The sequence below is a fragment of the Sturnus vulgaris genome, chromosome 2, assembly GCF_052056855.1.
Source record: "Sturnus vulgaris isolate bStuVul1 chromosome 2, bStuVul1.hap1, whole genome shotgun sequence".
Taxonomy (NCBI): domain Eukaryota; kingdom Metazoa; phylum Chordata; class Aves; order Passeriformes; family Sturnidae; genus Sturnus; species Sturnus vulgaris.
In genome coordinates this window covers 84,620,097-84,645,194 of record NC_142244.1, presented here as the reverse complement: position 1 = coordinate 84,645,194, position 25,098 = coordinate 84,620,097, and the positions used below count along the sequence as shown (strand labels likewise).

At 39.2% G+C, this 25,098-nt stretch overlaps 1 protein-coding gene across 4 annotated transcripts; it reads right to left on the bottom strand.

Moving 5' to 3' along the window:
- Positions 1–1,193: 1,193 nt before the first annotated feature.
- On the bottom strand, positions 1,194–24,337 carry LOC106862798 (arylsulfatase D-like). Of its 4 annotated transcripts, none has more exons than XM_088159899.1 (11): positions 24,210–24,337; positions 15,313–15,486; positions 14,196–14,336; positions 13,308–13,429; positions 12,297–12,419; positions 11,007–11,430; positions 10,014–10,150; positions 7,803–7,937; positions 6,233–6,395; positions 5,403–5,524; positions 1,194–2,098 (listed from the first exon to the last, which is right to left on the bottom strand). In XM_088159899.1, exons 2-11 carry the CDS (start codon positions 15,363–15,365, stop codon positions 1,737–1,739), a joined length of 1,782 nt encoding a protein of 593 aa, XP_088016025.1. In that variant the 5' UTR covers positions 15,366–15,486; positions 24,210–24,337; the 3' UTR covers positions 1,194–1,736. The 4 variants fall into 4 exon arrangements, with proteins under 4 accessions (XP_088016025.1, XP_088016024.1, XP_088016026.1 ...); XM_088159898.1 differs by lacking the exon at positions 24,210–24,337 and adding an exon at positions 18,200–18,349; XM_088159900.1 differs by lacking the exon at positions 24,210–24,337 and adding an exon at positions 16,581–16,712.
- Between the last annotated feature and the right edge of the window lie 761 nt (positions 24,338–25,098).

Below are 25,098 nucleotides of genomic sequence, written 5' to 3'. Positions count from 1 at the left end.
CCACATAACTTTCTTGGTGACTTTTTAGAGACAAGGTGAAATGGCAAATAACTTGGAGCAATACCTGGTCAGCTTTTTGGAGACTCACATTTTGGTGCTGCATCATGGTCACAAGCTGTGCTGTTTAAATAGCAGTGACTCATTACACCCCTGACCTAGCCCTGGTGCCAGGTTCCCTGGAACACTGCAAAGGGTGCATAGTCCAGGCACTTCTCTTCTCTTCTGTGTTCTCTTCTGTCCCAAAGCTGGTGAAAGAGACCTGCTGTGGTAGCTCAGGAGCTGAGAGAGGGACCTGCAGTGGACCTTCTTGTCTCTTCTAAAAGGCAAAAAAATGACACACAGGCAACCTTGGTCCTGGATAGAGCTGCACTGGTGTGGTTCCTCGAGACAGCAAGCTTTAAGGACACATGTCACCTGAGGTACCTGCCCTGCAGCTCTTACCATCCCTTGATACTTTTTAAAGCCTGGGTGACTGTTACCTGTATAGTAGGAGTTAAATATACAATGTTCAGGAAGACTTAGGAGTTTGAATCTGAGTCTCTTGCTCACAATCTACTTCTTTAGGGGAGGAAAAAATACAGGACCCTCCATTTGAAAATCTGATTTGGCACAAAATCCTTGCAAGTGCATGTTTAGGATTATATCTTGAGAGATGAATTTATTTAACCTAAAGGCAGCAAGAGAGGATTAGGTAATTTAATTCCCTCCTTTTCCCTAATGACTGTACAGAGTGCTGACACATGTTTAGCTTGGGGAAGATGACCTGTACACAGAAGAGATTAGATTAGGCGGTGTTAAAATAATTCACCTCACACTGAACACAGATTGTTTTTTCACAAAACAAAGAATATTTTTCATGGGGCATAATGGCACTCATATGAAATCAGAGGCATTGTCACTCAAGTGGCATATGCAGGCTTATGAATTGGTCTCACAGACGGGTCCCAAATTTTGCAGTCCTCTCAAGGCAGCAGGTGATGATTTTCAATGCTCTGATCACAAGTGAGACGACCTAACTATGTGGAAAACACGTCAGTAGGAATTATTGTGGTTTAACATTTCAGAATAGCTAGGCACTTTGCTGCTGATCTTGAGATGCTAATTTTAGCTATCTCATTTTTAAAACATACTTATCAGTTCAGTTTTCCTTGGGAATCCTTACATGACGAATGTACTGATGACAAAACAAAAAATTGCTGTAAATTAGTAGGTGTTTATTTCTGAGAGACCAATGCATTTTGGTATATTTCCAAATTAAATGTGCAATTTTATTTTCCATTTTTTTTATTGTCATCATCCTTTCCATTTTTTGCAACAGATTAATTTTCATTAAAAACATAAGGCCTAAATAGGGATACTTTATTGAGCTCAGTCCTGTTCTCTCAACAAGCATATTTCCTATACAAACTTCTACTATTAAAATGTTGCTTTTTTATCAGTCATCATTTGCTTGAATTATAAGTCAGTAAAAAAAAATTGATTAATTTATTTGGTATTTAATTCTGAATTATTCACTTGAGGGATAGATGATACAGATGACCCCTAATTTTTTTAAAACCACAGGCTTACTTAAGTTCTGTGGGTAAGAGAAAAGGTTGAACAAAAACAATCACTAATGTCCCTTTTAGTTATTCCAGTATAATTTAATCTTTATCTCTAATCTGTTTATCATTGTACTCATGTGAATGCAAAAAACCATCAATTTCTTTAAAGCTAATTGTACTTTGACTTTGGTATTAGACTATTTTGTTATTTTCTTCATGACACCAACAGAATGGGAACGTCCCACAGCATGGCTGCAGCCATGGCTTCCATATATTATTGTAAGGAGACAGCTGCTGTGGGACTGGAGTCAGAGTCTTGCTATGCTCTTCCACAGCTCTTCTTATTCTCCTCATTACAGTGTCAAAAAAGGGCTCAGTGTCAGCTGATAGAGGATTTGCCTCAGATGGATCTTGTGAGAGATTGAACAGCAGTGGAGGGTCATGATGGGCTACACCATCCCCGAAACACGGACAGATTCCTCTTCTGAAACAGGCCCCAGAGGCTTCTGGCTGAAATACTGGAGTAGCATAATGAGCTTTCCATACGGTGCCACCTGTCACAGAAAAAGCACATTTGGACAGCTTAATGCCATTAGGAGCTGGGGGGTGGTCCCTGAAAGGTTGGTTCATGTTTAAGCTTCCAAGGGGAAGCTTATGTTGCATACAGGGAACAGGTGTTTTGGAAGCTGACAGGGATTCAAATGTTTTTTGTGGCTCATGGGTACACCTCAGCTCTGGGTACCATGTGCAGTATATGGATGCTTAGTCCAGTATTTTCAATACAAACGGAGTCTGCCACTTTCTTGTTCCCCTTTAAAATTTTTCATGCCTCTTGGAGGGAAGGAAATGGAGAATGTAGTCCCTAGTTTCTGGGTGTATATATCGATAGGTGATTCTTCCTCTGGCTATGTATGAGTGAAGAAGTATATATAGGCAGAAACCGACCACAGCTTATTTCTCTGCTCATGTTTCAAATATACTTCCAAAAAGGTTGGTAATTGCAAGCCTTTAAAACAGTAAAATCTGGAGTCTAGTTTTAAGTTAACATGAAGAAGGCAAATAGTTCACAGCTTCAGATCTTGTACTTCATCAAGCCCTTGTACTGACCATGGGATAAGCACAGATTTATAACTTGTGGTGAAAAAGTGATAAGTTACTAGGACTACAACTGAATGCAGTTCATCAGGATATTTTACTTCTCCCTTCCCTCTCCTTTTTCTCCTATTCCTTACCCACATTTAGAAAGCACTACACTGAACTCAGAGGTGAGGATGTGCTCAGCAAGAAGACAGCAATTAGACACTATGTCTGAAAAAGGAGACAAGAAGGAAGGGGACATTCAGCCCTTGGAATCACTTCTGTGCTCAAAGCATTAAAGAGCTGACAACTGCATTGTCCCTACATGGAATTTTCTTTTTGGTTCAGTGGAGTCAGCTGAACTTTTCTTCCTTTCTTTTCTTTTGCTCAGAGTTGTTCTTTATGTCTGGAGCTGCAGGTTTATTCTTCAGTCTTTCTCTTGTCACGATGCTAGAACAATATTTTGTGAATAAATAAAATTTTAAAACTTCTTCAAAGGTGAAGGGGAACAAATAATAGATATTAAGGTTTAGATAATATCTTGGATTAAAATATCCAGTTGCTGGCTAGCTGGCTGGCTCTGTGTCTTTATTTCTATCTCACAGTTTTCACATCCTGCTTCTGCACTTTTATGGAGGGATGCTGTCTCAATGGTTCTAAAATGTTTTGGTGTAAGAAAATGAAGATAAATGTCAGATATCTCCATTTCTGAATTTATGAAAGAAAGGATAAAGAATATTTTCTGAAAGAAAAAGGGTTAGAGTACAGTGGTGATATTTCAAGGTTGTGGTTCAATCCCCAGATGGGTCATTTCCTTAAGAGTTGGACTTGATGATCCTTAGGGGCCTTTTCCAGCTCAGAATGTCATGAATGTGGCAATAAAGATGAAATCTCAATTTTCTGAGAGCTTACTAGGACAGAGAGATACTCCTCAGGTCTGTTTGAGTATTTGCTCTTTTTTTGCTGGCTGCTCTGCATCCTCAAGCTTATCCCTGTCTTGTGACTAAAAGAATGTTTGTCTCATGACAGAAGTGCAAGCATCCTCTGTGATATCAAGGTGCCCAGAGCATGGGATTTGCTTCTTATGTCTGTTGGTCAGGCAGCATAGATATCTGTTACAAGGAGTTAAACAAGCACTCCCTGGGACATGCATTTTTTTCTGAGTATCTAGCTCTAGTTGAGTGCTGTTGTGATATTGCTAAAATAACAATTTATTGCATGAGATGGAGAGATAGACTTACCTAGATGTACCTAGGAACTTGTGATCAGTGTTCAGAAAAACTGAACTAAGTAGTCATTCTTTTCCATAAATAATTGAGCTGAATTTTTTATAATTTATATACCCTATGGCAATTTGGAGTAGTGAGTGTAGAGTGTCTGGGGAGAATTGTTCTAATTCTGCTAAATTTTAACATTCACTTTTCACAGCTCTAAATAATTCCTGGAGTTGCAGGGTGGGAGATGGAAAAGTCCTTGTTAGTTCACTTTGAAGGATAGAGCAAGGCTGATTTTAATTAACCTGTGTTGGTGAGCTGAGTTACAGAAGGATAAAAGAAAAAGAAAAGGTAGTAGAAATCAGCACTGATAAAAGCAGTGGGGGTTTTACTCATCTCCAAGAAGAAAAGAGGGATATATAATTTGCTACTGAAGTAGCTCTGACAGAATCTGAAGGGTGCATGTGCATGTTAGGGCAATGTGTTAATTTAATATATACAAGGGAAAGGAAACCTGCTGCTTCAGTCCAAACATGTCTCAAACCCATGTCATAACAATCAATCAGTTTAATGAGCAGAAAGAAATGGACTGTCACTAATAAGACTTATGGTGCAGAGGTAAGGGAAAGGACTCTAAAACATAAACAAAGGATTCTTCTGGCTTCAGTGAAGGCCTTAAAAGATAGTCCTGCCTGGGTGACATCAAGACACAATGGCTTGGTATCTAGGCTGATCAAGAGACAGATGCTAACAGATAATAAATATGCAATGTGAGGGTGACATACTTGTAAATTAATTAAAACAGACTCAGTTGGCCAGCCCAATCAGAAGAAATTGCAGTCAAAGCAAAGAAGCAAAAATTTTGGCCTGGCTGAAAGCTGAGCTACATATTTGATTTGTCTTTTATATACAGAACTTGGCATTGTTTTCAGGCCCCTTGCCATAAATAACTCAATGGGAAAAATTGTAGAAAGGCTTGCATAAGAAATCTAGATGTGCACATGGCTTTATAGGAACATGAAATGCCACAATTTCCACTTTACATCTGCATGTTGTATGCATAGCTACTTAAGTAGAACTTGGGTAGCTTAGAAGAACAAGCAATGTAATTTAGGTAAGGAGAACATCAGGAGAACCTGAAAAGTAATTCTTCAAATGCCCTGTTTGATTGGAGTATGAATTTAGCCTCTCGCTAAGGAAGTGTGGCATGACTCTTCCAGCAGGCATATCACCCAGGAATTGCAGCATCCAGATACAGCTTTCTCTGCTCAGAGAGAACTTTGTGTGTTCACAAAAACGGTGTCCATTACAGAGAAACAAAGAGAGATCTCTAAGAATAGTGAGAGATTCTTGAAGCTCTCTTTCCTAGGAAGCAAATCCCTTCATTTCAGGCAAAGCAGGACATCTAACAATGAGGCCTTGCAGAAGGCAATTTGAGACAATGAACGTATTCCATACATATATATGTGTATGTACGTGTATATAAACATTTTTACATTATATTCTATGGGAAGCTAGAGGACATTACATAATTTCTGGCCTGCAGGAGGGGTATGTTTATACTCACTGTCCTTGTGATGCCAGCGTACTGCATGCAGAAACACTCCACAGTAGTGGAACAGGAACTCGTGCCTGGAGTGCTGCTCTGTCCCCTGCAGCAGGGGCAGCAAGGTGTGCCCGTCCATGACCCTGGTGGAGAGGACCAGAGTCAGCAGACAGCTTAAGAATTTCAAGTCTGAAGCTGAAACATGAGCACTACTCACTCTATGTGTGCAGCATTAAGATTTCAAGTGTCATCACTAAACCAAGGTACTGTTTAGCTAATGAGCCCTGAGATTTTTAATTGGGTGGATGTGTAGAGACCAATAATTAGCAATTACTAGAGGTTTTTGTATTTACAGCTAGTTTACACATCCTGCCTGCGGAGATCAGACACCATTATTGTAATTTTCCTAGAAGTGATAACAACAGTGAAGGCATGGTTCACAGGTTTTAATTTTGCCACCTGAAATGGAAATCGCTGACAGCTCTGTGAGCTCCAGGCACCAGTACTTCTATGCTTTTTTCTGAAATGGCTTAGCCACCCACATTTTCTCATGTCCTTTAGAGAAGTCTGTTTTTTTTTTCAGTGATCCTAGTGTCTAAAATCAGCCAAGTTGTTTTTCAGCGATAGGAGAAATGAGTTAGCTAAATGACCCTTGATAAAACAAATGCTTTTTTTTTTCTTTGCTTTTTTCACATAAGCAGACAAGATGGGCAAAGCTGTGCAGAAAGAAAGCTAGAGAATTGCGTAGTTTAGAAACAGAGAATTTAACGTGTGGCTGTTAAGATGTATGACACAGTCAGCTTCTGTCTAAAGAAAGAGAAGCAATATGGTTTATGAAGCCACCTCTGTACCTGTCCTGAGGCACTGCCCCTCCAGCCAGTTGAACTACTGTAGGATAAATGTCCATAAGGCTTGTAGGTTCATCAATAACTGTCCCTGCAGGCAGCACTCCTGGCCATCTAACTATACCTGGAACACGGATTCCTCCTTCCCATCCTCCCATTCCTTTTCCACCTGTTATAGAAGGGGGAGAAGTGTCAAAAAGATAGAAGAATAGAAGATACCAGATGTTTATTGCACATGCATATGAAAATGTTTTAAAACTTTTATAATATTTCATGAACCTTTAATGAAAACATACTAAATCCTGGAAAACAGACTGTCATTCAGTAGTGGCTCTTCTCATAATTTGTATGTGTGGCTTATTTATCTGCTTGTTTCTAATATGCAGTTCCCAATAACAAGAGTGAGTTTTACAGATATTTATGAATTAAACTGTATTTTTAAGTCTTGCTAGTTTATCTCACTGGGATATCCCCTGTTTTGCTGTAAGTAGACATAAATAGTTATGTCTATTATTAATATTGTATTCCCTCTTGCCTTCACTCCAAGCAGGCATGATTTCATCATTGTCCTCTCATCCTGAACTTTCTAATCGCATTTTTCTTTCCTCTCTGGACTCTCCTGTTACTAATATACTTACGTTCAGCTAGTGAATTCCTTAGATCAGATTCTAAGCTATTCAAGTGAGCCTCTGGGCCTTTTTGCATCTGTTACTGGCATGGAATCTTCATATCAAGAACTAAAGGCTAATTTTACATTTAGGACTGTGTGTGGGTAGATCGCAGCTGTGTCAAACATTGCTTGTGTGGCTCATCAAATAATTTAGTACTAGACAATGTGCATTGTGATGATGAACAATGTCAATGTGCACATGACTCTTCTTCTGTAGGGAAACGTGTGATGGATGCAGACTTCATTAAATAGTAAGTGCTAAGCTGTCTAAGATGTCACAGTGGCTTTTCAAGGTTTAGTAATCTGGAGGAAGCACATAAAAGAGATATCATAGATCTTCATTTCCACGGAACTTTTGTCACTGTGTTGCAAGCCAGTCACAGAGAGTCTAGAAGAAACTTCTATAGGATGGATGAGAAACTGGAGAACTATAGTAAGAATAATAAACATCACACTATTGGCCAGTGTTGACATAGATAATCAGTAGAGAGGAACCTTTTGAAATTCAACAAAGGCAAATGCAGGATCCTGTATCTTGGGAAGAATAACCCCATGCCCCATTGCAGGCTAGGGCTCACCTACTGGAAGGCAGCTCTGCAGAGAAGAATCTGGGTGTCCTGGTGAACAACAAGTTCTCCATGAACCAGCAGTGCCCTTGGGGACAAGAAGGCCAAGGGTGTCCTAGTGTGCATTAGGAAGAGCATTGCCAGCAGATTGAGGGAAGTGGTCCTGCTCTCTGCTCAGCCCCAGCCCTATGAATAGCTGATGCCCTTTGTTTCAGCCCTACAATTCAAGATTATAATCCCAGCATATAGTTTATTAAATATAATCTGTTTGGATATATTTTTTCTATAACTCTTCTTTAAAGAGGAAGTCTTATGCATGCACAAAGTATTAAAATTTTACCTTTATATATCCCATTCCATCCACCCAACTGAGAATTTCTCCTCTGAGCCTCTAAGAATCCTCCATGGTCAGATGCAAAATAAATGAATGTGGTATTCTTCAAGTCCTCTTTGTCAATAACATCCAGAAGCCTGCCTATAAATAAAGCAAAACACCATAATTACATCAGCAGATACCATCAGTATTTTTAGGTCTTGACTCCACATTCAGTATGACTGAGTCTTTCCATTTGCCTGAATGAGTCCTGTTCACATTCAATACAAAGAGACCTCGACAAAATAGAGAGATAGGCAATCACTGGCCATGTGAAGTTTAACAAGGGAAAGTGCTGGATTCTGCACCTGAGAGAAGGCAATCCTTGTTATGTGAACACACTGGGGAATGAGATGATGGAAAGCAACGTTGCAGAAAGGGACCTGAGGGCTCTGATCACGTTGAACATGAGTCAGCAGTGCCCTGGCAGCCAGGAGGGCCAACCCTGTCCTGGGGACATCAGGCACAGCATCACAGCCAGGCAAGGGAGGGGATTGTCCTGCTCTGCTCTGAGCTGGGGCAGCCTCACCTCCAGTGCTGGGGGCAGTTCTGGGCGCCACAACCTAAGAAAGGTATAAAGCCATTAGAGAGCATCCAAAGGAGAGTCATGAGGATGATGAAGGGCCTTGAGGGGAAGCATTATAAGGAATGGCTGAGGTCACTTGATCTGTTCAGCCTGGAGAAGAACAGACTGAGGGGAGACCTCATTGTAGTTTTCAACATCCTTATGAGGAGATAACGTGGGAGCAGACACTGATCTCTTCACTTTGAGGACTAGTGACAGGACCTGAGGAAATGACATGAAGCTGTGTCCAGGGAGGTTTAGGTAAGATATCAGGAAAAAGTTTTCCACCCAGAGCGTGGTTGGGCACTGGAACAAGCTCCACAGCAAAATGGTCACAGCACCAGCCTGACAGAGTTCAAGGAATGTTTGGGCAACACTCTCAGGCACATGCTGTTATTCTCAGGGCATCCTGCACAAGGGTAGGAGATGGACTTTGATGATCCTGTTTGGTCCCTTCCAACTCCGCATATTCCATGGTTCTATGAAATGGTAAGGACCCAAGAGAAAGCTGATGAATGTTTATAGCATTTGTTTCTGGTGTCCATAAAAACAGGACAATAAAAAATAAAACCAGCTGGAAAATAAATGAGTGATACTTTTATTCAAGCTACTCAAAATACTCTATCAGCTTTGTTCTGTAGATTCTGCATCAGGAATTGTCTTCACTATGACTCTGGAGAGTTTTGTCCTAGCTGCTATTGTGTTTCAACTACATGTTCTTTATATCTTCTGCTATCCAGCTCTGCTTACAGGGCCTGTGTTTGAAGGTGGCTGGTGCCAAAAGAGGAGCATGGCTGAGTCCTCTGGTTCAACTGGATCTTGCAGGAGTTTTCAGCCTGTTCATTGGAAGCAATCAGTTCCTCTCAAATTACGATTACGATTTTGTAGACATAGTTATTGGAGGAAAAGAGGTTCAAGGATTGAATCGTGGCCTTGACGGGGGAAATTATTTTGTTAATAGAGTCTTCATTTTTGACAAAATGCAAACAGTAGCTATCTCTTCCCCTCATTGAAAAGGAAAACTAAGTAAAGGTTAGGTTTTTTTAACTAAGTTAAACCAATCAGAAATTTAACCTGATTGGTATTCAAGAGCCTAGATTATAACCTAAGTGAGTCTTCATTGACTTCACACAATTTTTCAAGTGAAACTCCATAACTTTCTAACTTGGACTTTTGGCTAGGAGAAGGTTCTGATTTTTTTTTTTTTAATAAAATGAATAAGTCCATTATATAATGTAATATTCAGCAGCATCTCTTTGCATCTTTTAAGACCAGAGCTGGAGAAATATACAATTTGATGAATAACATGATCAGAGACACATTTGGTTATTTGAGTGCATTTACCACTTCAGCGTAATTATTAAAATTATTATTATTATTATTATTAAAAATAATAAAGAACAAATCCTTACAAGGAAAGTTTAAGTTTTCATCTTAAGAAAATAAAAAAGAGGTATTGTGTGGTTATGGCATGACAATTTCTGAAACCAACTGTGTAGCCAAGGTGAGTTCACTGATTTCTACATATGCCAAAAGGGAGTTTGGTGATCACCCCTTTAATGTCTTTTCCACGTCCAAGTGAATGAAGAATTTTCTTTAAGACTCACACTTACCCACCATCCAGTCCATCTCCTCTACATTATCTCCATACAGGCCATGCCTGCTTCTTCCCTGAAACTTCTCTGTGGTGACGAGAGGGGTGTGAACATGTAAAAGGGAAACAAAGAGAAGAAATGGTCTATGCTTGTTTCTGAAAATAAAAGAAAACAATAGTCATTTCTCTTCAAGCTGTCACTCAACCCAAAATACAACAGTGGTATTGCAGTTACTCTCTCAATTTATATTATATTATTGTGATCTAAACAATTTTTATTTTGGCTTTGAAGTTTTGGGAGACAGAGGGGTTTAAAACATACCCCTCAAAGATTTTTTTTCTGTCTTAAGACCAAAACAGTCATGAGTCGTTTCTTTTTCCAGTTCCAGATTAGACATGTGCCAAACATTAAATAAGCAACTAGAAGAGGTCATAGCCAAAAGACTGACACATTTCTGGAAGCAAGGAGAGCAGGACTCACTTGCCTGAACTTAAACTGAACTGAAACATGGATATGCATCACTGAGCATCTGAGGTGTCCTCATGGAAGAGGCAGATGTGACCCACAGTGAAACCATATTGATTCAACATCAAGTTAGATAGGATATCCTAGGAACCTGAGATTATCTATGCTCCAGGTTTTAGAGAAGGAATTTGTATGACCTCAAATTTCCTTTAAAAATCAAACACACAACCCCTAAATCCTGACAGAAATATGGATATACCCAGATTTAACACACAAATACTTTTAAAGACTTAGCAGTTTTTTTCAATTCCAACTGAGGTTTCTGATAATAAACGAAGGACACCTCTGGTAAAAAAAGTAAACAAAACCAAATAAACTAAACAAAACTCACTCTCCTGTTTGTAAAACATTAACTTCATATGACAATTTCTATGACAATCCATTCACCAGCCTAAGATAGTTTTTCTGTTCCTGCTGGCAGAAGGCAGGAATGCTGATTTGGCCAGAACCCCTTTGTATCACTTGCTCCTCACCTCTGCTGATTACCTTTCAATAAATGTAATTGCCTCCTTCAGCATATTAGAAGTAGTTTTTTGTAGGTTCATTGGTTGTTCAGTGATATCATGGTTTCTCATCAGGATACAGTTCCAGTATTTGGTGAAGCCATAGCTGGAGAACCAGGAGATGAAATGGAGGAGACCACAGATGGCCAAACAGATGATTATTTTCCATTTTACTGGGAATAAATTGGCAAGTTTTCCAATCACAAGAGTAAATACTGCAAAGATGAACATCTGAGTGTAAAACCAATATGTATCTTGTAAAGACTTGGCCAATTCAGGGTCCTCTGTGCCTTGACACTCATTCACAAGGGTAAAAGGCATACCATAGAAATAATCAAAACCATGATTTAAAGGATGGTGGCAGTGATCATGGCGGGTTTTGCAGTTCACACCCATATGCCACTTCCCTGGAAATAAAAAACAAAGATCTTAAATCCAATATTAGGGTGTGTCTTCTTGTATTTCTCAGTTAAGGTGCAGCCAAGGGAGGATTTGGTGTGGAATAGGGACAGACTCAGGGAGCAGTAGTGCACCATCCCTTCAGATAATGACAGACATTGATGAGGGCCCCTCTCAGCCATCACTTCTCAAGGCTGAACAGGCCCAGCTCCCTCTGTCTTTCCTCATAGGAGAGATGCTTCAGTCCCCTAATTTTCTTCATTATTGATGAATAAGTTAAACAATACTGGGCTCAGTGCTGGCCCTTGGGGACACCACTGGTGACAGCTAGACCCTGTGCCACTGATTACGACCCTCTGGGATCAGCTGTTCAGCCACTTCTCAACCCACCTCCCTGTCCATGCATCCAGTTCACACTTCCAGAGTTTGCCTATGAGAATGTTGTGAGAGACACCTTGCTGAAGTCAATATCATTAAGACCACTCTGCTGAAATTTATATCATTAAGACCTCTGTGGTGTCTCAGTGCCAACTAAGAGATGACATTTTTCTGCCCTAATACAACAGTGAATGTCTCTGTTGGTTCATCCTAAAGCAATCTGTACTGGGTAAAAAAGATTCTTCCCTTTGAATTTAGTTCCATTTGGAGTGTGTATTTATGTATTACATACACCTCATTTTCAATTTACCAGATACACTGTACTTACATTGGACTTGCAGATAGTGTTCTAAAAACCCTGCTAATTTTGAAAGTTGTTCACACAAGAAAATCTAGTTTAACTGATCCTGGACATTTTGACAAAAAATGTATTTACAGAAGTAACCTAATTAGAATAGCAAACAATGAAAAAGCAACAATTTTCTTTGTCTCATACCTACAAGTGCTGTAGAATAACCTTGCTGGGAGAGTATTTTGGCAAAAGTAGTTTCATTTGGTGGGAGCCCCCCTGAACCACCATTCCAGAAGAGAACCTGTCGTTGGGTGTTGGATGCCATGCCTAGAGAGGAATAATAGTCTTTAAAATAAAACAAGCCAGATTTCAGATTTCCAGTCTTCTCAGATTGTGCTTTCTAATGAATGGGACTCAGTTGCCTATGCCTAGTGCCTTTATACCATAGGATATCCTACTTGACTTCCAAAATTATGTCTTTTCCAAGTTCCATGTCATCACATGCTAGTGCAGTGCAGGTGCCTCTGCTGTGCTGGGGTGTCTACAAATGGCAGGAAGACACTTGCATTTAGATGTTAGGCAGCTTCTTACAACCAAAGTTCTATCAAAATATGATTTTAACAAAAAAAAAAAGGCAAATAAACTTGATCTAGAACAAAAAGCTTACAGGTTTAGGGGAACTCACTTCTGAAATGTATAGTTCATGATTCTATTTCTCCTTAAGCAAGGCAGAACCGCATCAGAAGCTACACTGATTATTACTGCTGTGTGCAGTGGCTGAAGTCTTCTGCCATGAATTTACACTGCTGTAAGTAAATCTGTTTTAAGACACAATTGCTGAGAACTATTTACAGTCTGACACATTTCACTGTGAAAAGGTTTCTCAGGATATTAAAAATATTACATTTAATATAATCCTAGTGCAACTGAACATACAACATCACACAATTTTATTTTTTTATTTTTCTACTTCTGGATGCTTTGTACTGTTCTGATTTTCATCCATTTCTGTGTTGTCATTTAGCTACATATATTGTGTTTTATATGGGGATTTTCCCATAGAAATCAATCATTAGTCATCTCTAATTTTTTGCCCAATTCACTGAGACTCCAAATCCCAAGATTAACTGTTCTTTAACATGGCTTATTTAAGGGGATTTTTAATATCAACATTGACTAGACTAACTGCAACAAACCATTGGAGAGAGGCCCAACCTGATCTGATAGGGTATCTGCCAGTCAGGAAAGCAGCTCTGCTTGGAGTACAGACAGCTGCTGCAGCAATGTGCTGAGTAAGTCTCACTCCATCCTTTGCCAGGCCATCAATGTTAGGGGTCCTAAAGAGAAAAATCCCATCTCTGGTAAAAACATATTACACAGAAATTCATGGCATACTGCTCCTCCTAGTTTTGTTGAGCATATCATCATCAAATTTACAAAAATCTGTTTACCTACAACTGAGCTAGAAAAGTTCTATATTTTATATGTATTTTTAAAATATCTTGACTCCTTAGAAATGAGTTTTCTATTTTTTACTGGTTTTTTACTGGTAACTAGAAAAAAAGGGAGGGCAAAAGACAAGGTATCTCAGGTATGTCCCATGCCAAAATCCCATGCAACATAGGGAACCAGAGTCTGTTCACAACACAACATCCAAGACAATAATAGGCTAGAAAAAAGACACATCATTCTCTTAATCTTTCTATATACAGATTGATAACTGCACTAGGGATAAATACATTGCATATACTGACCTGCCATTTCATAATATGTCTACTAGAGTTGTTAATTGACATTAAATTCTAATTTCATTCCTTCATATTTCAATCCTGGAATTATGGAAATTTATGTATTATACTGATACTTGACAAGTACAGTGCACAGACACATTTGCAAAGTTTTAAGTCCTAGAAAGTTTCTCAAGCATGCCTGTATAATTATGACTCCAGTAGGAAATACTGTAGAACATGCATTTTGTACATAGAAAAAGAAAAGAAAGTGTATCTAGATGAACTAATAAATTAATAATGAATTTTTATGCTAAGTATAATCTGTGGGTTTTTTAAAATTAAATTCACCAGGAAGGGATAATTTATTTCATACCTTATTGTATCATTTCCATAACAACCCAGATCTCCAATACCAAGATCATCAGCCAGTATCAGTAAAAAGTTAGGTTTTGAAGGATTTGAGACATAGGTTCTTGGAAACAGGCATAAAATTAGCCAAATGTTTAGGTAGCTCCTAAAAGGAAACGTAAAGAGGCAACATAACAAAAAAACAATTATAAGTTTTACAATAGACTTTAAACTACTATTCTTAAAGTTTTTATGGGGTCTAAATAGAGGTGCAAACAGCAACCAAAACGTGCCAGCAGATGGAGCTCCTGCATACGTACAGGAGTCCTTGAGTTTTAAAATATTAGTATCATTTTCTGGGGTCATTGCTGTTGTTGTCTTTTCTGGTTTTTACTCTTTCAAATAGGACTTTTGTGTGTGCGTTCCTTTACTGACATTTGTGCCTATCTCCACAGATGTTCCCAGTAGAATAAGTGGTTGGATAATTACAAATATCCTGACGCACCCCCTGTCTGGAGCTGTAGGATGCTCCTGTTAAGGTTCCTGGAATGAGCCGGACAGGAGAACAAAGGTGATTGGTGTGGAGTCGTGCTGGCCATTATGGCAATGGCTTGATTGTGGCATTTACTGCACCCCCTGTGACACACAGTGTCTGGAAAGTGCTCCTTAAGCCATGGGACCATCTGCAAAATCCAAGTGCAGCAACAGGCTTAAACTTGATTATCTTCCTAGGAGACCCTAACTATATCTCTGCACATTTTAGTTGCTCAAAGTGTTTGCGATTGGAAGCTTACAAATGCTCACCTGAAGTAAAATACATATGCTAGAACACATCTTCTGACAGCTTGTTCATTAGTAGATACTACATTAGTTCATTAGTAGAAACAACAATATGATAAATGTATAGTAAGTGTACTACACCATACACTATATATACTCCAAAACCTCCATGTCCTATAAAAGTAGGCTAATAGGTTTTGAAATACCAATAGAGCCAAACTTGTATTAGCTAATATTAAACCACTAGATCCTCACTGAGTTAGGGTCGTGATAGTGGGGAAAATGTGAGATTATCTGCTTACATTTTCTTAAGCACAACACCTAAAATCCAGGAAAGAGCCTCAGTGAATGCCTTTTCTTACCATTGATTTCCCAGGTAAACATCATAGTTTTCCTTTTTATGAAACAGGTACATAGTCAGTCATGTAAATTCTGATGAAAAAGGAAAAGAAAGAAATTCGGACCCGGAAGTTCTGATGATTTTGCAGTTTTGCAAGGTCTGGTCTGTTTCCAGCTGCTGCTAACTCCAGGGGGACCTGTGACAAATTGGAAAGAAGGCAAACTGTTAATGGCTTTGAAAATGTGCTAGAGGTGCCTATTGCTCAATACATGCAGAGCTTTGGTGTTCACTGAAAAGAGTGTTTTCACCATTTTACAAATGAGGTAATACTATTATCTCGCTTTTTACTTCAGATCAACTTTAGGGAAAAGAATCTAGCTTTTAGTGAGAGCTTATAAACTACAAAAAAAAAAAGACGTCAAATAATACCCATCCTGGAAACTAATATTGTCACTGTTACTCTTAGGAAAGGGGCTGTATTGTTCTTTGGTTTAGAAGCCATCTAGTACATTCAAGAAGGTGTTTCTATCTGAATTGTAACTAAAAGCCTCTAGAAACTAGAAGTTACTAGAAACATAACCACCTTTATGACTATTTCCTTAAAGGACTAAAAACATTAATGGCATTTGTCAATTTAACAAGCCAGTTTTTCTACCTGCTGACATTATGAAGTCAACCTGGATTTTAAGAAAAAAATCTTTTTGTTTGTTAAATAATTATTTTTGTCTGGCAAGGCAAATTTTATGAGTGGATGTGATTTTCTCTGCTTGCTGAAATAGAGTCACTTTGGAAAAAAGAAGGGCTTGGGAAAAGTACTCTTTTTCCTTGTGAATGACCTAAGTGATCTACAGATAACGTGGATTGGAATTGTGCAAACAATCCAGAAGAAGTAAATGGAAAAATGCCTCCAGTGGGGACTGCCATGTGCTCAGCTTTGTGGAGTACACTGACCTGAATTAGAGATGCCATTTATTCCATCACTGAGAAGAGAGAAAAAATTTGGAAATATCCCATTCGTGTAATATCCCTACTTTTCCATACTTTATATTTCAAAACATCACAAGAACAAAGATGTTGCTGGCTGTACCAAGGAACAGATTGAAAGTAATGAGAACATTTACTTTCTATAACAACTCAAGACACGTTTGTAAACAAAGAGTCACTTCTAAACACAAAGAACTGAAAAGTTCTATCTTGACTCATGAAAAACTTGGATTTTTTTCTTCAAAAATGAAAATTTATCATTTCCTGAGAGATTTTTTTCTGCCTTTTTAGTGCACAAGAGCTCACCTGCTTCCTTAGTCTGAAGAATTCTTAACTGCCCAGAGCAGAGTATAATCCTGCCTTATGCATTTCAGAGGATGAGCCATAAGACAAAAAAAGCAGCTACTGTTATTCTGATCAGGAAAACAGTATTAAAAGAGTCAGATATTAGAGTCCGTTGATGATTTTTCCAAGCAACGTCTAGATTCTTGTTCGGCTGTGGCTGAGACAATAAGGGAAATTAAAAACCTTAAAAAAACCCCCAAACCACCACCACCAAAACAAATAAACAAATCCCCCAGAGAAACAAAAATAAGCGCCTCAAGCAAACAACAAAACCTCCAAGTACAAAAAACAAAGCAACAAAAGACCCCAACAAACTTGATCACTGTTACTTATGGAATCTTCTACAGTGCTGATGTTTCCCTTTGCTGTTGGTAAGATCCCAAAGGGCAGTACGGAAAGCTCATCCACCCTGCCCAGGGGGTGGGGCAGAGATTAATGGGAAGGCAGCAAAGTCTCTCTGCTCAATGCGGTGGCTGTTTGAAGCAAGACCTTACTGTGAATGCAGGTGCCAGGACCCCTCTATCAAAAAAGCAAGCTGTATTAAAATGAAGCAAAGGGCTTGCTACCAGGATCTCCAGTCTTTTTGAGATGGCAGTGTAGTGGTGTTTCACAGCCACAGCCTGGATGGAATTCCCCCGAGGCCACAGTGAGCTCTGGTCCCACAGGACAGAGCCGGGGCAATGATGAGGTAAGTGCCTGAAGCCATTATTCTGTGACAACAAGGAATGACTGATGGCTCTGGTCATGGCCCCTAATGGCAATATCTTCATGGTGCTTTAACAACTAGCAGAGCTCTGCCCTCCCAGCCACTGTAAGACTGCATTACGTTTAAAGGCTTGTAGTTCATGATTAAGCCAAAACTATTACAATGAAAATCTTCAGTCTACAACTGAAGGATCAGCCCTTGGGAGCTGTAGTGGAGCAAAAGAACCAGACAGATTTGAACACCTAAGAAACCCCTTGACTTCCCAGGGTGTTGATCAGCTTTCCAAGCTCATGAAACAGCTCTGCTGTCTTCCACTTTCTCCCCAGATGTTCTTGCATCACAGCCAGCTGATCACAGCAGGCTCATCAGTATTTACACAGAACCTTATGTACCGTCCCTCAGAAAAACTGTGAACTTGAACTGAGGCATAATACTGGTGGTATTAAAAAGATCTAAATACCATTGTATGTGGCACTATCTGATCTACTGCAAGCCGTTTTAGGGGCACCTGTCTTATTGAAGGACTACAAGAATGACCACACTTACTAAAACAACCACCACAATTTAAACATGCATATTCACATTTCTCTGTTAGGGTTTAATTCCTTCTGAAAGCAGAGTTCTCACTGACAGCACTAGGATGTGGTGAGCCCACTGCTGTGCCCCGGGGCTTGTCCAGTTTCCTTAGCTGTTAAATGAGAAAACCGAACATAATTTATAAACCTAACAGCAACCTCTAACAATCAGCAACCTCTTACAGAAATCCAAGAATACATTAGATAGTAATTCCCTCTGTAAGCCAGTAAACCACAATAAAATGATTATCAGGACTAATAAAAAAGGCCAACCCCTTTTAACAACATGGAAAACAAACCCTCTTCTCAGTTAGTTTTGTTTTGAAATCCCTCTTGCTCCTGGATGTGCTGAGCAGTCCTGATTCTCTAAAAGATGTGTGGGTGAAAGCCGGCAGGAACTCTCTCCTGTTCTTGCTCTCCCTTCCCTGTCTCTCCAGCATGGACACACTGGGATCCCTGCCAGCAACAGCCAGTAAACTGGAACAGCTATACAGGTTTTACATTAATTCCAGGCAGAGTACAAAGTCCTTTCTGTTGAAATACTAGCACAACATGGTAACTGCCTCTTCTAGATTCCTTATCTGGTTAATTCTGAGAAAATTTGTACAAAGTCTTTTACTGCTCTATTTCATTGTTTTAGAAGAGATGCTGTAAATAATAACAGTAATTTTTAATAATAATAACAGTGATAATTGCTGAATTTAAAGCTGTGTTATAGAGAAGTCAGTAGGAGTTGGTGAGATGGAAGGATGAAGCAGCTAAAATGATCAGATTCATATAATCCACTGGCAGGGATTACCAGGATTGGAGACAGTTTTTTTATTTTTTTTACCTCTTTGCACTTATGACTATATTCAGTTATTTTTATGTTGTGACATTGGAGTACTTTTATTCATATCTATTTGACTGTAATACAAATTTTGTATGACTGCTTAACAGTTTGTGATGCTTCTGGTGCTAAGACTTGAAAAAATTGTATTTCTCAAAAATTACCTCGTGCTTTGGGAATGGCAGGTCTTTTAAAACCGCCAATAACACAAATATTAACTTTCACTGGCTTTCATCCAAATTATGACTAAACTTTCCTTTGACTATTTACATCTTTCTCACCATGTGTTCAGTACTGAAGCTAGGCCCATGCTGCTGCTGGCATGACTTAAAAATGCAAACTGAAACAAACTGCACTGCCCCTGCCACCCGCCCCCCCTCCCCAAAAAAAAGTTTAAAGTCCCTCACCTTCACATTTTTCTCTGCTAGCAAAACTCTGTCTGGAAGCAAAGACCTCACATTCTGTTTCTCACCACTACATTAGTGACCTCACACAGAGTTAACAGCCATGATTACTTATTGTCTCCCATAGAATTAAATTGTAAACAAACTCTTTTTCTAACAAAAAAAAAAAAACAAAAACAAAAAAACAAACAAAACAAAACAAAACAAAAAACAAACAAAAAAAAACACCACAAAAAACCAAACCAAACCAAAACAAAAAAAACCCAAAAACCCCAAAGCAAAACAAAAAAACCCCGAAATAAGTAGCACCAGAGAAGAAGGGAGTGATTTTTTTCTCTGCAGGTTGAGCCAAGCAATATTTCCTCCTCTTCAGATAACGAGTTTTTCACTGCACCTGAGCACAGAAAGATGCTGTTTACTCCTTTCTGTAAATAGGCAAATTTTTTGCCAGCAGAAACTTAAAAAAAAAAAAAAAAGTTTTCTTTCTGTCTTTTTACACATGTCTGAGTACTAAAAGCAAACCCTGGCATTCATTTAGCTCCTCCCTTGGGCAAGCTTTCCGAGTGAATGTAGTGAACATAAATACTAAAATGACACATACAAAATTTCTTAAAATCATTTCTATCATAGACCTTGGGAAGAAAAATATCTATTTGCCAGTCTTGCATCTCTTAAGAGTTACAGGTCATTATGGTGGCACAATGAATCCTTTCAGAGCACTAATACATTCAGGTAGAGTTGCTGAGGGGAAAGTCTCTAAATGGATCTCGGAATTAAGCAGTCCCTGAAAGCCCCTTTGAGTCACTCAGGTGTTCTTCTTTCCAAGATGGGGACAAGAGAGATGCTTTCCATCCCTGCTTGTCTCATATTAAAAAAAAAAAAAAAAAAAAAAGCTCAAATTATGAAACTTGCTTTTACCTATGTCTTCAGCCCCATTCCAGCACTTTATTTTCTCATGGTATTAAATGCTGTATACTTGCTGATCCCTGTCGTGATCCTGCTTGCTTGTGGATTAAGATTGGGTCAAGGACAAATTCCATCTCAGGTAACATACTGCTTACAGTTCCATATTCTAAGTTGTTAAGTAGCAGCACAGTGCACTGTAAAACAACCATGCTTAGAGCTCCAAATGATTATTTTTCAGCAATCCATAGAGGGAGACTGCAAGTATGTTTAGTTACTAAACAACAATAAACTTTGAAAGCAGTAGGGAAAGAAAGAGTATAAAACATACATATGACACATACACATGCAAACCTTTTCAAAATTCCCTAGAATGCTATTTCTGGAAATTATCATAGAGGCATAGCCAGAAACTTGCACTTGAGAAACAGTTCTCATTGCTTAAAAACATGAAAACATTAAAAGAAAATAATAATTTGGCAACTAGTATTACTAAATGATGGTACAACATCTGCTTAATGAATCAGGTAAGTGCAAAACATCAGAAAAATACAGGCAGCTATTATGTAACTTTTATTTGCAAGACTAAATATGGACTTAGACCATAACTGAGCTCACAGTGCCTTATTAACAATGATCTTGAGGAGAGATCAGAAGCCATTGGTACGGGCAATCAGATGTTGAAAAAAATCCTACTAAACTATAAAAATTGGTGCTTATGCTTTCCTTATAGCTATGTTCTAAGTTGATATTGCTGTGCTCAATGTGCATCTAGACAATTATTACCTATTATCAATTATAGCATCCTCCTATTCAAGGAATCTGGTCCTCCAAGACTTCACAGGGCAGCTGTATCTGAGCAAGAGCCTCACACCTTAGACTACTGTGAGGGCTTGTACAAAGGAAGAGACAATTTTAGTTTTGTGGCGCTCACAGTCAGGGAAGGATTTAAACAAAGAGTGAGAGGAAATAATGACATAATTTTTAATTGAGTTTAATTTCCTAAATGAGAGTAAATAAAGGAACAACAAAAACTTGAAGCAAATGAAGCATAAGGAAAACTGATTCATTTGAGTTCAGGGTTCTTGGGGGAAAAAACCCCGGTGGGTCAATTCAAACAACACAATTTTAATTTGTCCAAGTACAAACAAAAGCATTCAGGAAAGAGACAGAAACCTTCCAACCTGAAGAGAATGGCAGCAATGGCTCTACAATGTAGCAATGCAATCCTAAAAATAAATTAAGCTTATAGAAAGCAACAGATTGGGCACAGTCACCAGTGTGATGTCAGAAGTAAAAGAGGAAATTCAATCAATACTTCTGACTTTACAAGAGAGACCTTATTGCTCTTCACTGCAACCTGAAAGGAGATTGTAGTGAAGTGGGATTCAGTCTCTTTTCCCATATAACAAGTGACAGCACAGAGGGAAATGACTTCAGGTTTTGCCAGTGGAAGTTTAGACAGGATATTAGGAAAAATTTCTTCAGAGAAAGGGTTCTAAAGCATTGAAACAGGCTGTCCAGGAAAGTATTTTAAAGGTACAACCAGAAATGCAGAGCATCAGTTATTAAGTCTGGTACCTCCACATAAGAGGTCATAAGGACTCTAATAATCCAACCTAAACATTTCTGCAAAATGAGACCAAACACCACAGAGGCTCAAACAGCAGGAACTGGCCAGCAAATTTTGTGTGGACACACTGGCATTAAATAATTTTGATTATCGACAAACCTTATCCAAAACTTATTATCTTCAGCCGCTGTTACTACACGACTGCTCTACCATTTCCTTTCTCCAAATTTGTCAACCATAAATGAAGGCTTTTTCAACTTCCAATAAAAATCAGGAATGCCACAAAATCTGCAGCTGCCTCAACAGTCACTTGTAGAGATTTAGCTGAAAAAGTTTTGCTTAATTTATTACAGCACTGAAGTAGGTGGACCTAATTCAACATGGATTGGTAACAATTTTCTCTAGCCAGCCGTCTCGTGTAGTCTCTGATTTGGGCTTTTTTTTCCAGCTTTACTTTACAGAAAGCAAGCTTCTAGCCTGAAACTGCTAGAAAACTTGTCCCTCCTTCCCCAACTGTAGCTTAGCTTTAGGTAGTTCTCCCATCCTTTATTTCACTTGTTGAATGTATTCTTGGATTAGAATTAATCAATCATTCTTGATATGTTGAATAGAAGGGGAAAAAAAGAGATAAATTTACAGAGCATAAAAAAAATACCAACCTCCACTTCATATATCTCCTTATTAGCAAAATATTTATTGGAGCCAGGTATGTCCCATGTTTTACCATCATCCCCAAAAGCCTGGCAACACCACCACTCACTGGGAATCCACCAGAGTGAACGGAACTTCTCATTCTTAAAAATGCTAAGAGAGATCCAACTCCAGCAGAAAAATTTGGAACAAATCCTTGTTAATTAAGCTCAAACCGTGTAATTACACACAGCAAAAGAATTTGCCTTCTTGTTTTCTTTGTCGAACTTCAGATAGTGAAAGAAATAATTTGCACATTGCTGCAAAACCAGAGCAAAACTCCAAATTCTTTAACACTTATTTAAATATTAAAAAGTGAATTACAATTATTACATATACAGAAATATTTACTGGTGATGTACAAAATTCTCTCTCTGCTTAGCTGTTTGCTGAAAATAGACATCTGCTTTCCACCTGGCACAAAAGCATGCTACAGAACAACTTCATCTCAGTAAACAGTATATTAAAATGTAATTAAAAATGATAATTTCATATTATATTATGCCTTCCACCCTGTTGACCCCTTTCTTCCATAGCTTCTAGATATACCGATGCTCAGACAAGGAGAGGCAACAGGTAGAGAAAGACAGAGAGAAGAAATTAAAAATTCCCAGCTGGTGTGAGCACAGCTGTTTCTCAGTGCTTGCAGCTGGTGAGCCAGAAACAGGTGCTGCTCACCAACCAAAATACGAGGGATGCCCTTGCAAATGTGCCAAAAGCAGGAGATTATCAGTAGCCTCTTTTTTTCACCCCTTTCCATCCTGCACTCTCAGGGAACCAGCTTCAACAGTGCTCACTAGGGGGGGGATACAGTTTTTGGTGGGCTGGAAAAGATCAAGCCTTGCTCTCTGGTACCACAATTATGTTACCACTTAGCTTTGTGCATTGTCTTGTGGCAAGTAAGCCAAAATTTTTGATTTATTATTGTCAGTCTGATCTGGCCAGGCTGCTGCACAGCAGCACCTTGCCTTGAGAGCAACAGCAGAAAGGGATAGTCTGGCCCTTGGCTGTAAACTACCTCGAGCATTTTCATGTTATGATTAGCAGCTCCTGGTCTAAACGATCTAACTGTGCTTTTTGGCTTCAAACTACTTACCTAGAAACACAGAACTGTCCTTCCAGCCAGGACATAAGCAACCATACAACTGGAAAATTAAGACAGAAAGAGGACAGAGAAATGAGATTAAAGGAGCAGCAACTAGGGGCATGGCTGTTAGGAAGAGTGAAGAACACAGGGAAGCAAACGAGAGATAAGTCATGCTTTGTGTTTATCTCTGTGAAGTAATAATAACAATAACCTCCAAAAACTGGAGTTTGGTTTGAAACACAAGGGAAGGAAAACACAACTTGTTAATTATTGTACTCTGCTGATTCTCCCTATCACACGCTGCTGTAACCCATATCACACTTTTTTTTTTTTTCTTTTTTACTATTTACGAGCTGCTAGACCAGCTCCACCAGCAGGTGGAGGCTGAGACCTTGGCAAAGCAGGATGGCAGTGAGAGGCTGGAGCCGCCCCCCCTAAAAAGAGCACAGCTCTGTAGGGCAGAGTTCGCTGTTCCAGCCCAAATTCCCAGCACGGTCTCGTGGGAAATGTAGTGGAATCTGCCTCAGAAAGCGCCGGCTTTGGCGAGCCCCGGGGCCCAGCGCTAGGCAGCAATTGATGGAAAATTTCCCTTTTGCCAAAGATGGCTCAGCTCTGTTGAAAGAAGGAAAAAAAAGTTGTCTCCAAAAACATACGCAAGGGTGCGGGTGCAGTTTTTGGGGGGAGGTGGTATTTTTCTGTTTTGGTTTGGGTTTGTTTGTCTGGTTGTTTTTTTTTAACAGAACAAAACAACTCAACCAAAAGAAAACAGAAAAAGAAACTTAAACAACACAAAATTCAAACAAGCCGCCAATCTTTTACTTACTCCATGCTCACTCACTGCAGGAGCTTTGTTGTCGCTTCCCTCTTCAACTCAGGCTTTCTGATCTTTGCTTCCAAGCAGGGCTTATCAAAACCACGGCTCATATCTTCGTATCAGAGTAATTGGGAGGTGTCGATCTTGTTTAAAAAGTGGGCAGAAGCATTTACTTCATTTACTGCTTGCTGCAGGGGAGGGCTTCCCTGCCTTCCCCTGGTAACACGTGTTGAGTGAGGAAGAATTGTTCTCAAGTTCTAAATTGTTTCCAAAGAAGTCCAGCTGCTGTGACTGCCCGGGCAAAGAGAAGAGCTTGAGCAGCAAGTGAGGGAAAGCTCCTAAATCTCAGGCACACCGTGTGGAGAACCACCCTGTGGATGGAAGTGGAAGATTCTGCCTAATGCAGAATGAGCCAATCTGCTTCCTTGGGATCAAAGAAAATCCATCACTGTGTTGTCCAATCCATCTGTGCATTGGTGTGGGCACCCCGGCCCTGGCAGCCTGGCTAATTCCTTCTTATGTTATTGTAATTCCTCTCTTCTGAATTCTGTCCTGTGACAGAACTAATACACATGTGGTTGCACAGTCTGGCTTGCCATGCATCTTTCCAGTCCCATGGGCCCCTCTTTTTACAGGCTATGTGTGCTTATACTGGCTTAAGAACAGGGTACAAAGGTGTTATGCTGTAATACACTGAATAAAGGCTTTATTTGAAAGAAAGGCAGAAAACAGGAGAGAGATTCTTGGTGTAGACATATTCTTGTTCAAAGGCCAAAATAAACATTAATAAAAAACACTATGGCAAGAAGGAGAAAACAGAATTTATTAACTAGCCCTTGATAATTACAATGGTATTTACAGCATTGTCGGTGAGTGTGGTGTACGGAAATCAAGGGGG